At 46.2% G+C, this 13,015-nt stretch overlaps 1 protein-coding gene across 1 annotated transcript in view; it reads right to left on the bottom strand.

Moving 5' to 3' along the window:
• NOTCH3 (notch receptor 3) overlaps positions 1-13,015 on the bottom strand; it is an 86,536-nt gene that overhangs the window by 38,411 nt on the left and 35,110 nt on the right. Inside the window, exon 2 of the mRNA XM_073588789.1 lies at positions 7,488-7,569. Within this exon, the coding sequence (XP_073444890.1) occupies positions 7,488-7,569 (82 nt within the window). The remainder of the gene's footprint in view (positions 1-7,487; positions 7,570-13,015) is intronic.

Raw genomic sequence — 13,015 nt, 5'->3', positions numbered from 1 at the left:
GTAACATTCATTGTTAACAAAATTATAAAACAAAAAAAAAAGGTGAAGACAGAGCACATGCCAGACATTGCTTAATGCAGCTTGTATTACATGGGTGGAGCCCTATGGTCGGGTCATGGCTGAATACAGGGTAAGTTGTGCTAGTTCTCACAAAAACGTGACACTGGCTGCGGGGGCCCGGAGACCGCCAAACTTAGTTTGGGTTTACAGACAGTCGTTTTACTTTACGTATATTGTGCAACTGCGATACACGTGGACATAGAAGTGCAAGTCCTAGAGGGACAGAGCTGGGAGCCAGGACTACTGCATGCGGCAGGGGTTAGTCCGTCAGCTCCCATGCTTCACACATCTGTATACCGTGTAGATTGCTCCCGCACCTTCACAGGATCTTCCAGCCTTTGTTCAGTGCACCTGTCAGGCACTCCCTGGTACTTAGCTTTCCTCCCCTCGTGCACACACCCTGAGAATACAACCGGTTCTACTCCTTCTCGGAGGTCTGCCCTGCGGTGTGCGAGTGAAACCCATCACTGATCTACAGGAATACAGAGAACAATCGGCAACTGTGCCAGCCACAGGGCCAACCGTCTCCCTGCCCACTACACCATTGCACACACTGTCTGCCACACACGATATCCAACCCTCCTCGTATACCGCTACATACAGTGTATACAGAGCACACCGCCAGCATCCTCCTCTTATAACCGCTATATACCGTGTATACAGAGCACAACGCCAGCATCCTCCTCTTATACCGCTATACAACGTGTATATAGAGCATACCGCCATATACCGTGTATACAGAGCACACCGCCAGCATCCTCCTCTTATACCGCTATACAACGTGTATATAGAGCATACCGCCATATAACGTGTATACCGAGCACACCACCAGTAACCACTGATACCGCTATATAACGTGCATACAGAGCACACCGCCAGCATCCTATTATACCACTATACGTGTATACAGAGCACACCACCAGCATCCTATTATACCGCTATACGTGTATACAGAGCACACCACCAGCATCCTCCACTTATACCGCTATATACCGTGTATACAGAGCACAACGCCAGCATCCTCCTCTTATACCGCTATACAACGTGTATATAGAGCATACCGCCATATACCGTGTATACAGAGCACACCGCCAGCATCCTCCTCTTATACCGCTATACAACGTGTATATAGAGCATACCGCCATATAACGTGTATACAGAGCACACCACCAGTAACCTATGATACCGCTATATAACGTGCATACAGAGCACACCGCCAGCATCCTATTATACCACTATACGTGTATACAGAGCACACCACCAGCATCCTATTATACCGCTATACGTGTATACAGAGCACACCACCAGCATCCTCCACTTATACCGCTATATAACGTGTATACAGAGCACACCACCAGCATCCTCCACTTATACCGCTATATAACGTGTAGACAGAGCACACCACCAGCATCCTCCACTTATACCGCTATATACCGTGTATACAGAGCACAACGCCAGCATCCTCCTCTAACCGCCGTATAACGTGTATACAGAGCACACCACCAGTAACTTCCTCTGATACCGCTATATAACGTGCATACAGAACACACCGCCAGCATCCTATTATACCACTATACGTGTATACAGAGCACACCACCAGCATCCTCCTCTTATACCGCTATATAACGTGTATACAGAGCATACCGCCAGCATCCTCCTCGTATATCGCTGTATAACGTGTAGAGCACAACGCCAGCATCCTATGATAACGCTATGTAACGTGTACAGAGCACACCGCCAGCATCCTCCTCTTATACTGCCATATAACATATATACAGAGCACACCGCCAGTATCCTCCTCTTGTACTACTATATTCAATGTACATACAGTATACCACCAGCACTTTCATCAAATTCAGCTATATAACATAGATAGAAAGTAAAATGTCAGCATCCTCCTCGCATATACACTGAACATACTACCAGCATATTTCTCATACACCGCTATATCAAATGTATAGACGATATATCAACAGCATGCTCCTCATATACTGCTATATACCATGTAAGTACAGCATACCATCAGCATTCTCATCAATTACAGCTATATAAGCCATTTATACAGAATACCATCAGGCAGCCTCCTGTTATACTGCTACATGCCACATATGCAAGAGAATATCTCAAGTATCTGCCGCATATAGTCTGTATACATGCTGTAACGTAGTTTACGAGAAAGATGCTGGGGGTATAATCTGTATGTGTGGTATATACAGTATATGAGGCGTATGCCTGGTGGTATAGTGTATGGATATGCAGGTCATATAGCAGTATACTGCATATACATGGTATGCAGGTAGTATATGAGTAGAATGCTGGCGTTATTTTTGTATACAATATATAGTAATACATGAAGATACTGACGGTATACTTTTACACATAGTATATAGCCGTCCATGAGGTGGATGCATGGCGGTACGCTCTGTACACGTTATATAGCAGCATACGTGCTGGCACACCGCGAGGTGAGTTACTAGCGATAAGACCATCCTGATTGGGATGGCTTTTACGCTCTTTTGATCAAAAAACAGTGTCATCCATTACTTTTTTTTTTTTATAAGTATAACTATTATTTATCCACTTGCTTCAGAGTAATCAATTATCGTTATTCTAGGTTTGGTCTCTCAATGCCCGCATTGTGAACGTGCACTTACACCAACAAGTACTATGGTCCTGTTTTTTGTACTGTATATACATGGTATAAAGTAGTATTATATGAGGAGGATGCCTGGTGGGATACTCTGTGAACAAGGTAAAAGTACTTTACCACCGGGCATCCTCCTCATATACTACTTTATATCATGTACATACAGAATACCGCCAGTATACTCCTCTTATACTACTATATAACATACAGTATACAGCCAGTATCCTCCTCATATACCGCTAAATAAAATGCATATACAATATATCACCAGGCATCCACTTTCCTTTATACTATGTGTACACAGTATATTGCCAGGATCCTCCTCATATACTACTATATACAGTACCACCAGCATCCCCCTCATACCTGTTATACACTGCCCCCCCCCCCAAAAAAAAAAAAACATTTATATGGATGTTGGTGGCCTGCTGGAGGTCATTTTAAGGGCCCTAGCACTGCTCCCCCTTTTTTGAGCAGTGTACATCATGTTACTACCAGGTCTCCTCCCCATATACACGTTATATACAGCATACTGCCAGGTATCCTCCCCATATACACGTTATATACAGCATACTGCCAGGTATCCTCCCCATATACACGTTATATACAGCATACTGCCAGGTATCCTCCCCATATACACGTTATATACAGCATACTGCCAGGTATCCTCCCCATATACACGTTATATACAGCATACTGCCAGGTATCCTCCCCATATACACGTTATATACAGCATACTGCCAGGTATCCTCCCCATATACACGTTATATACAGCATACTGCCAGGTATCCTCCCCATATACACGTTATATACAGCATACTGCCAGGTATCCTCCCCATATACACGTTATATACAGCATACTGCCAGGTATCCTCCCCATATACACGTTATATACAGCATACTGCCAGGTATCCTCCCCATATACACGTTATATACAGCATACTGCCAGGTACCCTCCCCATATACACATTATATACAGCATACTGCCAGGTATCCTCCCCATATACACGTTATATACAGCATACTGCCAGGTATCCTCCCCATATACATGTTATATACAGCATACTGCCAGGTATCCTCCCCATATACACGTTATATACAGCATACTGCCAGGTATCCTCCCCATATACACGTTATATACAGCATACTGCCAGGTACCCTCCCCATATACACGTTATATACAGCATACTGCCAGGTACCCTCCCCATATACACATTATATACAGCATACTGCCAGGTATCCTCCCCATATACACGTTATATACAGCATACTGCCAGGTACCCTCCCCATATACACGTTATATACAGCATACTGCCAGGTACCCTCCCCATATACACGTTATATACAGCATACTGCCAGGTATCCTCCCCATATACATGTTATATACAGCATACTGCCAGGTATCCTCCCCATATACATGTTATATACAGCATACTGCCAGGTATCCTCCCCATATACACGTTATATACAGCATACTGCCAGGTCCCCTCCCCATATACATGTTATATACAGCATAGTGCCAGGTCTCCTCCCCATATACATGTTATATACAGCATAGTGCCAGGTCTCCTCCCCATATACACGTTATATACAGCATAGTGCCAGGTCTCCTCCCCATATACATGTTATATACAGCATAGTGCCAGGTCTCCTCCCCATATACATGTTATATACAGCATAGTGCCAGGTCTCCTCCCCATATACATGTTATATACAGCATACTGCCAGGTCTCCTCCCCATATACACGTTATATACAGCATACTGCCAGGTACCCTCCCCATATACACGTTATATACAGCATACTGCCAGGTACCCTCCCCATATACATGTTATATACAGCATACTGCCAGGTACCCTCCCCATATACATGTTATATACAGCATACTGCCAGGTCTCCTCCCCATATACATGTTATATACAGCATACTGCCAGGTCTCCTCCCCATATACATGTTATATACAGCATAGTGCCAGGTCTCCTCCCCATATACACGTTATATACAGCATACTGCCAGGTACCCTCCCCATATACATGTTATATACAGCATAGTGCCAGGTCTCCTCCCCATATACATGTTATATACAGCATAGTGCCAGGTCTCCTCCCCATATACATGTTATATACAGCATAGTGCCAGGTCTCCTCCCCATATACATGTTATATACAGCATACTGCCAGGTCTCCTCCCCATATACACGTTATATACAGCATACTGCCAGGTACCCTCCCCATATACACGTTATATACAGCATACTGCCAGGTACCCTCCCCATATACACGTTATATACAGCATACTGCCAGGTACCCTCCCCATATACATGTTATATACAGCATAGTGCCAGGTCTCCTCCCCATATACACGTTATATACAGCATACTGCCAGGTACCCTCCCCATATACATGTTATATACAGCATACTGCCAGGTACCCTCCCCATATACTACTCTAGTATGTATACACCGTATACTGCCAGGATCATACATCGCTATACACCATGTACTCACTATATCACTGTCACACACAACTAAATCATACATACAGTTTACACCCAACATGCTGGGCACTGACTACTACACCCAGCGTCCTCCTCAGACACTGCTCTATAGTATACTGCCAGCTCCGACCACACACATCATGAGCACACAGTCTACCGCCATCCTCCTCACACACCACGGTTACATGTCACACACAACAAGGACAATTCTGGAGTCTTTTTAATCAAAGCTAAAATGGACAGTTGCTCATAGAAACCACAGACTGGACTACCTGCCCATAGCAACTATTCTCACTAACTGGCTGAGGAAGGAAGGCCAAGGTATACACAAAATACTAAATATATGACATGCCCAGACGTAGACCTGGGAGAAGCCATAACAGTATGAGACATGAGCAGCAGGTTACAGCAAAAGTTACAGCATATTTTTTTTTTTTTAGGGGTCCAGCTTATATAATGGATCTCTAACTTACCACCCCAGGCCTGACTATATACTTATCCTCCCCCACTACAGGGGGAAATGCTGACACCCTGACCCTGAACAAATCCTCTTTCCGTGCTTTGTGTCCAAAGCATATCTGCCCATGTCTTGTCCCCAAGTAAAGGCTATTTTTACAGGAGGGGAAAAAAAGTTTTGTTTTTTTTTTTTAAAAAAAAGGAACTCTACCTGCCCTCCACACGCAGTGCGGGGGTCTGTCACCCTCCACATGCAGTGCAGGGGATCTGTCACCCTCCACCTGCCCTCCACACGCAGTGCGGGGGATCTGTCACCTTCTACCTGCCCTCCACACGCAGTGCGGGGGTCTGTCACCCTCCACATGCAGTGCAGGGGATCTGTCACCCTCTACCTGCCCTCCACACGCAGTGCGGGGTCTGTCACCCTCCACCTGCAGTGCGGGGGATCTGTCACCCTCTACCTGCCCTCCACACGCAGTGCGGGGTCTGTCACCCTCCACCTGCAGTGCGGGGGTTCTGTCACCCTCCACCTGCCCTCCACACGCAGTGCGGGGGATCTGTCACCTTCTACCTGCCCTCCACACGCAGTGCGGGGTCTGTCACCCTCTACCTGCCATTATACTACAAATATCCTCATGTACCACTTTCCAGTATTGCAGGGGGGGGGGGGGAATCTGTCACCCTCTACCTGCCCTCCACATGCAATGCAGGGTCTGTCACCCTCCACATGCAGTGCAGGGGATCTGTCACCCTCTACCTGCCCTCCACACGCAGTGCGGGGTCTGTCACCCTCTACCTGCCCTCCACATCCAGTGAGGGATCTGTCACCCTCTACCTGCCCTCCTCTTCCTGCCCTCCACAAGCAGTGCGGGGTCCGTCGCCCTCCACACGCAGTGCGGGGTCCGTCGCCCTCCACACGCAGTGCGGGGTCCGTCGCCCTCCACACGCAGTGCGGGGTCCGTCGCCCTCCACACGCAGTGCGGGGTCCGTCGCCCTCCACACGCAGTGCGGGGTCCGTCACCCTCCACACGCAGTGCGGGGTCCGTCACCCTCCACACGCAGTGCGGGGTCTGTCACCCTCCACACGCAGTGCGGGGGTTCTGTCACCCTCCACCTGCAGTGCGGGGGTTCTGTCACCCTCCACCTGCAGTGCGGGGGTTCTGTCACCCTCTACCTGCCCTCCACATGCAGTGCGGGGTCTGTCACCCTCCACCTGCAGTGCGGGGGTTCTGTCACCCTCTACCTGCCCTCCACATGCAGTGCGGGGTCTGTCACCCTCCACCTGCAGTGCGGGGGTTCTGTCACTCTCTACCTGCCCTCCACATGCAGTGCGGGGTCTGTCACCCTCCACCTGCAGTGCAGGGGTTCTGTCACTCTCTACCTGCCCTCCACATGCAGTGCGGGGTCTGTCACCCTCCACCTGCAGTGCGGGGGTTCTGTCACTCTCTACCTGCCCTCCACATGCAGTGCGGGGTCTGTCACCCTCCACCTGCAGTGCGGGGGTTCTGTCACTCTCTACCTGCCCTCCACATGCAGTGCGGGGTCTGTCACCCTCCACCTGCAGTGCGGGGGTTCTGTCACCCTCCACCTGCCCTCCACACGCAGTGTGGGGGATCTGTCACCTTCTACCTGCCCTCCACACGCAGTGCGGGGTCTGTCACCCTCTACCTGCCATTATACTACAAATATCCTCATGTACCACTGTCCAGTATTGCAGCTCATTAACGCCGTCATGTTGGGCCCCAAAGCAGGGCCTCATAAGCTTCATAGTTGACGTGATGTCCGACTACTCAGATTTGGATTCTTCATGCCTAAAACGGTCTACTTACATGCAGGAGGCTTCTCCATTAGAATAAATCGTACATTTAGCTCCATTTTGACAGGGTCTGTAGATATCAGGACACTGGACACCTGGGAAAAACAGAAAATAACTTCAGAGAAAAAAAAAGAAAACACCAATAAACTAAGTATCGAGCACGAGCCAGAAAATATTTATCACACAAAAAAAAAAAAAAAAAAAAAAAGAAGAAGAAAGTGTACCTTTTTTCCTTTTTTTTGGGGGGGGGTGGGGGGGGGGATTGGGAACATGTATAAAAAAAACCAATCTGACAAAATAAAACTGTCTTTAATGAGACACAAATGTGGATTTTACACACATTTCAATGATCAAATGTAATTATTCTCAATAGACAACAACAACTAGCGTTGTGACTGAAACCAATCGGGCATGCTAAAAATTGGCGGTCACACTGGCCCTAATGTGGTGATCAGCATATCTAAACTGGAGGCATTCAGCTGCCAAAATACTTCATTGCACCCTCCCCACGAGAAAAAAAAAAAAAAACATGCAAAATTCTGCAATAAACTCTTCTGTATTAACATATCCAAACGGCAGTGGTCACGATTACGATCATTAAAATACAAAGACTTCCAGCAGGCACCACTAGGGGGCGCTTACTGCACTCTGTTTTGCCATGGCATTCAATATAACTATTCAAAAAAGCTCCCTCTAGTGGTGACTGGAGACAGACAATTATAGAATTTAAAAATAAACAGTCCACTAATGGACAACCCCTCGCCAAGTCACTTTAGCGCCCCATATAAAAAAAAAAGCAAATCAATAATCACCTCCCACAGTGGTGCAGTTCTTGATGCTTTTCTCAGCAACAACGTGACTTGGCCGCTGCAGCCAATCAGCGACCGCAGATCGGCTGCAGCATTTAATTTTTGGTAGTTTTTGGAAGAGAAACTCCAGGTTGAAGTTGAAGAGTGTTGAGATTTGGAGTAGGATCTAAGCTCAGTTCCTTTTCCAAAAAAAAAAAAAAACTCCACATACAACCCTCTCTGTGCACATAGCTGTAATAATGGGTCTGCGAAGACAAATTTGTCCACATCTCCATCATTATGACACGTTCTGCCCAAGCATCAGTAGACAGTGTTCAGACATCGCGACTGGGTGACTAATCTGGAGAATATCCAAAAATGTATGTGTAACCATAGAGGATGGAAAGCAGCAATAATCCTAAAAGGACAAAAGGGCTTTCCCCAAAATGGACCATTGTCACCTGTGCACAGAAGTGATCAACACCTGATCACTTGGGGTCCTACTGGTGAAGCCTCCACTGATCCAAGAATGAGGTTACCATGTTCCCAGTCTGAGGGGAGCAGTGGTAACATGTGGTGTACCCTAATATGTATTGGGAGGGGGGGCTTTACAAATTGAACCTGGCAGGATCGACCAACAGTAATGCATTTGCATCTCCCAACTCTCCCCAGACAGATGACGTTGGGGGAGAGAAGGATCCGGCCAACATCATGACTGATCCTTTTGTTCTCCAGGAAATAAACAGTGTCCAGAGGAGTCTGGTAAAAGCTCCTACATAGAGAACACTGGAGCGATCGGCTGAGAGTTACATAGTATGGGGGAGTTTTGAGAGATCCACGGAACACTCGGCCAAGCATTACTGAGTATGGGCAAGTCAGGAAAGATCTGCGGAGAGCTCGGCCAAGCATTACTGAGGTTGGGGGCAGTCAGGAGAGATCCAAGGAGTATTCGGCTGAGCATTACTGAGTATGAGGGAGTCGGAAAAGATCCGAGGAGCACTCAGCCGAGCATTACAGACTATGGGCGAGTCGGTTAAGATCTCTGGAGAGCTCAGCCGAGCATTACTGAGGTTGCGGGAGTCGGGAGAGATCCGAGGAGCACTCGGCCGAGCATGAGGGAATCGGGAGAGATCCGAGGAGCACTAGGCCGAACATTACTGAGCATGAGGGAATCGGGAGAGATCCGAGGAGCACTAGGCCGAACATTACTGAGCATGAGGGAATCGGGAGAGATCCGAGGAGCACTAGGCCGAACATTACTGAGCATGAGGGAATCGGGAGAGATCCGAGGAGCACTAGGCCGAACATTACTGAGCATGAGGGAATCGGGAGAGATCCGAGGAGCACTAGGCCGAACATTACTGAGCATGAGGGAATCGGGAGAGATCCGAGGAGCACTAGGCCGAACATTACTGAGCATGAGGGAATCGGGAGAGATCCGAGGAGCACTAGGCCGAACATTACTGAGCATGAGGGAATCGGGAGAGATCCGAGGAGCACTAGGCCGAACATTACTGAGCATGAGGGAATCGGGAGAGATCCGAGGAGCACTAGGCCGAACATTACTGAGCATGAGGGAATCGGGAGAGATCCGAGGAGCACTAGGCCGAACATTACTGAGCATGAGGGAATCGGGAGAGATCCGAGGAGCACTCGGCCAAGCATTACTGAGTATGAAGAGATGTGTTGCAGTAAAGGACTGATGGAGCTAGCTGAAAATTAGGACCCCCCCCCCCCGATGATGGTGGTGGGGGATGGGGGTGATGATGACGTTTAAGAGATTAAAACAACAAGTTTCATCAAGTCCTTAAGTTGTGACCTACAAAATCGGCAGCCAGTAAAATAAAAAATTTACTATATAAACCACATCACACCCAAAATAATGACAACCAATCTATTTTAAAGCAGTTTGTCAGCACTAATAAAACGGCAGCAGTCGTGCTGGGACAGGGTTAATGGGACAATACAGTAATAATGTCTCTGTTTTGTTTTCGGGTGGGGAACCGTGGGAATGTTACACCTCCTCAGATTATTTACGGGGATACAAAAATTACGGGTGGGGTTTCGTTTTGTGGTTTGTGTTAACCTGAAACCTTAGACACATACCTAGCATCGAGACGGGACAAAGGCTGCGTCAAGCCTATTGTGATCCTATTAGGCAGGGGTGGCGTTACTCTATCTATAGGGGTTTTCTGACACGGGGTTGTGCTTTTAGGACTGGCCTCCAGCACAAGCAAAACAAAAATCTTACTACACGAGAGACATCCAACACCGCGGCCCGCTTACTGGCAGAACAAGCCGCCAGTAATACAGACTGTCAACACAATCAACATTTGCGCCACACGACACGAAGGTAAAAAGTAAATAATGTTACCAAATTTTGTGGGAAAGTTAGGTGTTGATTCTTTATGGGTTTTACATTTCTATTTTGTTTAATGTTCTTAAAAAAAAAAAAAATCCCAAAATTCACATATTTGCATTTTTATTGCATTTTTATCACATAAAACACACAAAAATAAAAAGAAAGACACAAAAAAATAAAATGAGGTGATGAGTAAGTGATGTTGTAAAAGGAGTCAACGAGATGAAAGCTAGAAGCAAGAGGTATAGGTGTGAACACGTTTAGGTGCGCTCATGTGTGACACAAAGTTGACGAGATAAATATAAGGCAGAACTGCATTCAAGTTTTTCATCCATCTAAAAACATATGCAGAAAATTTAAAAGGGATTATCAGAGCTTTGAACCACCATGTCCTTCGGCCATGATTAGATTACATACAGGGTATCACACTGTTTGGATTTTCATCAGTAACCAGGTAAAGAGTCCAACATCAAGTGTTCAATATCTTCACAGCGCTCCTAGAGGGCAAATAAAGCATTACACAGCTTTTATTAAAATCAGGGTAGTCCTGAGCAAGACACTATCCATACAGTGTCTTAAAGGGAATCTGTTAGTAAGATCACTCCCCCCAGCCTTCAACTGCATTGAAGTCTTTGAAATGCAAACCTATCTACCCCTTTTACATCTTCTATGTGTTGCTGCATTCCTGACTAATTTGCATTTTCTTTCAGATGCAAACAAAATGTCAAGTGCACTAGGAGTGACAGAAGCACCCGAGAAACAAGTTTTTATTTCTTCATCCAGAACCAGGCTCTTTAGCTTCAATGACCATGTGATGTCAGGCACCAGGCAAAGAAATCAGGCCAAAGAGGACAGTGCTAGGTGGGGCGACAACCTCAGGAGGCAGATACTTGAGAAATGCTCTGAACACGTAATGTATCATTTACCTGAATATGAATATAATTACTCGGGAATGCAGCAACAAATAGAAGATATAAAAGGTGCCACTGGCTTTACATTTCAAAGACCTACATGCCATATATGTGGTTATGGGAGTGGGGTTGATCTTACTGACAGATTTCCCTTAAAAAAAAAAAAAATCACATCAATTTCCATTACAACAATCTAAAAGGGAAACCAAAAAAAAAGCTTGGTTGCCAAAAAAAAAAGCACAAGATACAAATTTAAAGTAGATTTTTATGTATTCGCCCCTATCAGTGGCCAAATACTTTTGACGGCCATCGGGAGTACACTGGACCTAACAAAGGGTTGTCTCTATGGGAAGTAGGACGTAAAAGTACCCAGACTAATGTCGGCCAACCGAAAGCCGATATCTACAGATTAGGCAGGAAATCTAATGTGTATGGAGGTGTCCCCTACTCACCCGACAAATGTCAGAGCGGTAAGGATCCAGAATGTCTGAATTCAGACTGACAATCCTTTTGCTTTCTGAGAGATAAGCCACTGGCAGAGATGTCTGCCAGCGGCTCGCTCATAGAGAACACAGGAGCACTCGGCAAAGTGAGTGGATCGTCAGGCGAGAGATACCTGCAGGAAGAATTAACAACACTTATCGAAAGTGTTTGGGGGACTTTAGCCAATGTCAGAACCTCTACCTGGAGAACAAAAGGATTAAGTGTTTTAATTCCCAATGGCCGATCCTTATTTTCTAGAAATCATCTGATGCAAGTCCTCCATATAAATTACCGGTAATTGACCACTCCGAATGTGCATGGTGGCCTTAAGAGCAATTATCGGTTGAGTAGGTGCACCCAACTTGGCACCTGTTCTAGTAATGTAGCACATAAAATATAGACTGGTAGTTAAGTTACATTTCAACACTAGGAAGAGCAAATGAAAGCAGAAAATGCAACAAATCACATGTGTAACATGTGGAAGCCCTGTGGTTCTACTGATTATAGGGTTCCGTGGACAATTTGGTGAGGGATCCGAGTCCTTTGTAAACTGCTTCAGTCATTCCCGTCTAAAAAGGTACCAGTTGAGCAAGTCTCGAGTTTTGAACCATGGAGACAACGCTGGGGTAAGAGGAGTCAAATTCAGTAAGAGCCATGACCCTTTTAATGGATTTGGTGCATCTTTCAGCTGCCATTTGTCAGACAGGAGTTTTCTGCCACTTTGTGGTGCGAATTATCACGTATTATGTCAGGCAGTGCTATGCCTGACCTTACCCCGTCGCCGAAAAAGTACAGATGACACCAAAATTGTGTAGCACAAAAATTTTGCAATTCTTTCATCTGAGTTTTCTGGCACAAACTGTTTGACGAGTTGGGGCCTAAAAGGGTATAAGAAAAGAAAGAAATGAAAGGGGGGGGGTTTTCAAAAGAATCAAGGCTAAGACAAAAGAGGGCAAATGTTAGAAGTCAAACAGAAGGGAAAAAAAAATATAAAAGC

Source organism: Dendrobates tinctorius, unplaced genomic scaffold (genome assembly GCF_039654945.1).
Source record: "Dendrobates tinctorius isolate UK_male_01 unplaced genomic scaffold, ASM3965494v1 ptg000104l, whole genome shotgun sequence".
In the NCBI taxonomy this organism is placed as follows: Eukaryota; Metazoa; Chordata; class Amphibia; order Anura; family Dendrobatidae; genus Dendrobates; species Dendrobates tinctorius.
Note: the sequence above shows the minus strand (reverse complement) of the source record. Positions and strands in the feature narration are given on the sequence as shown.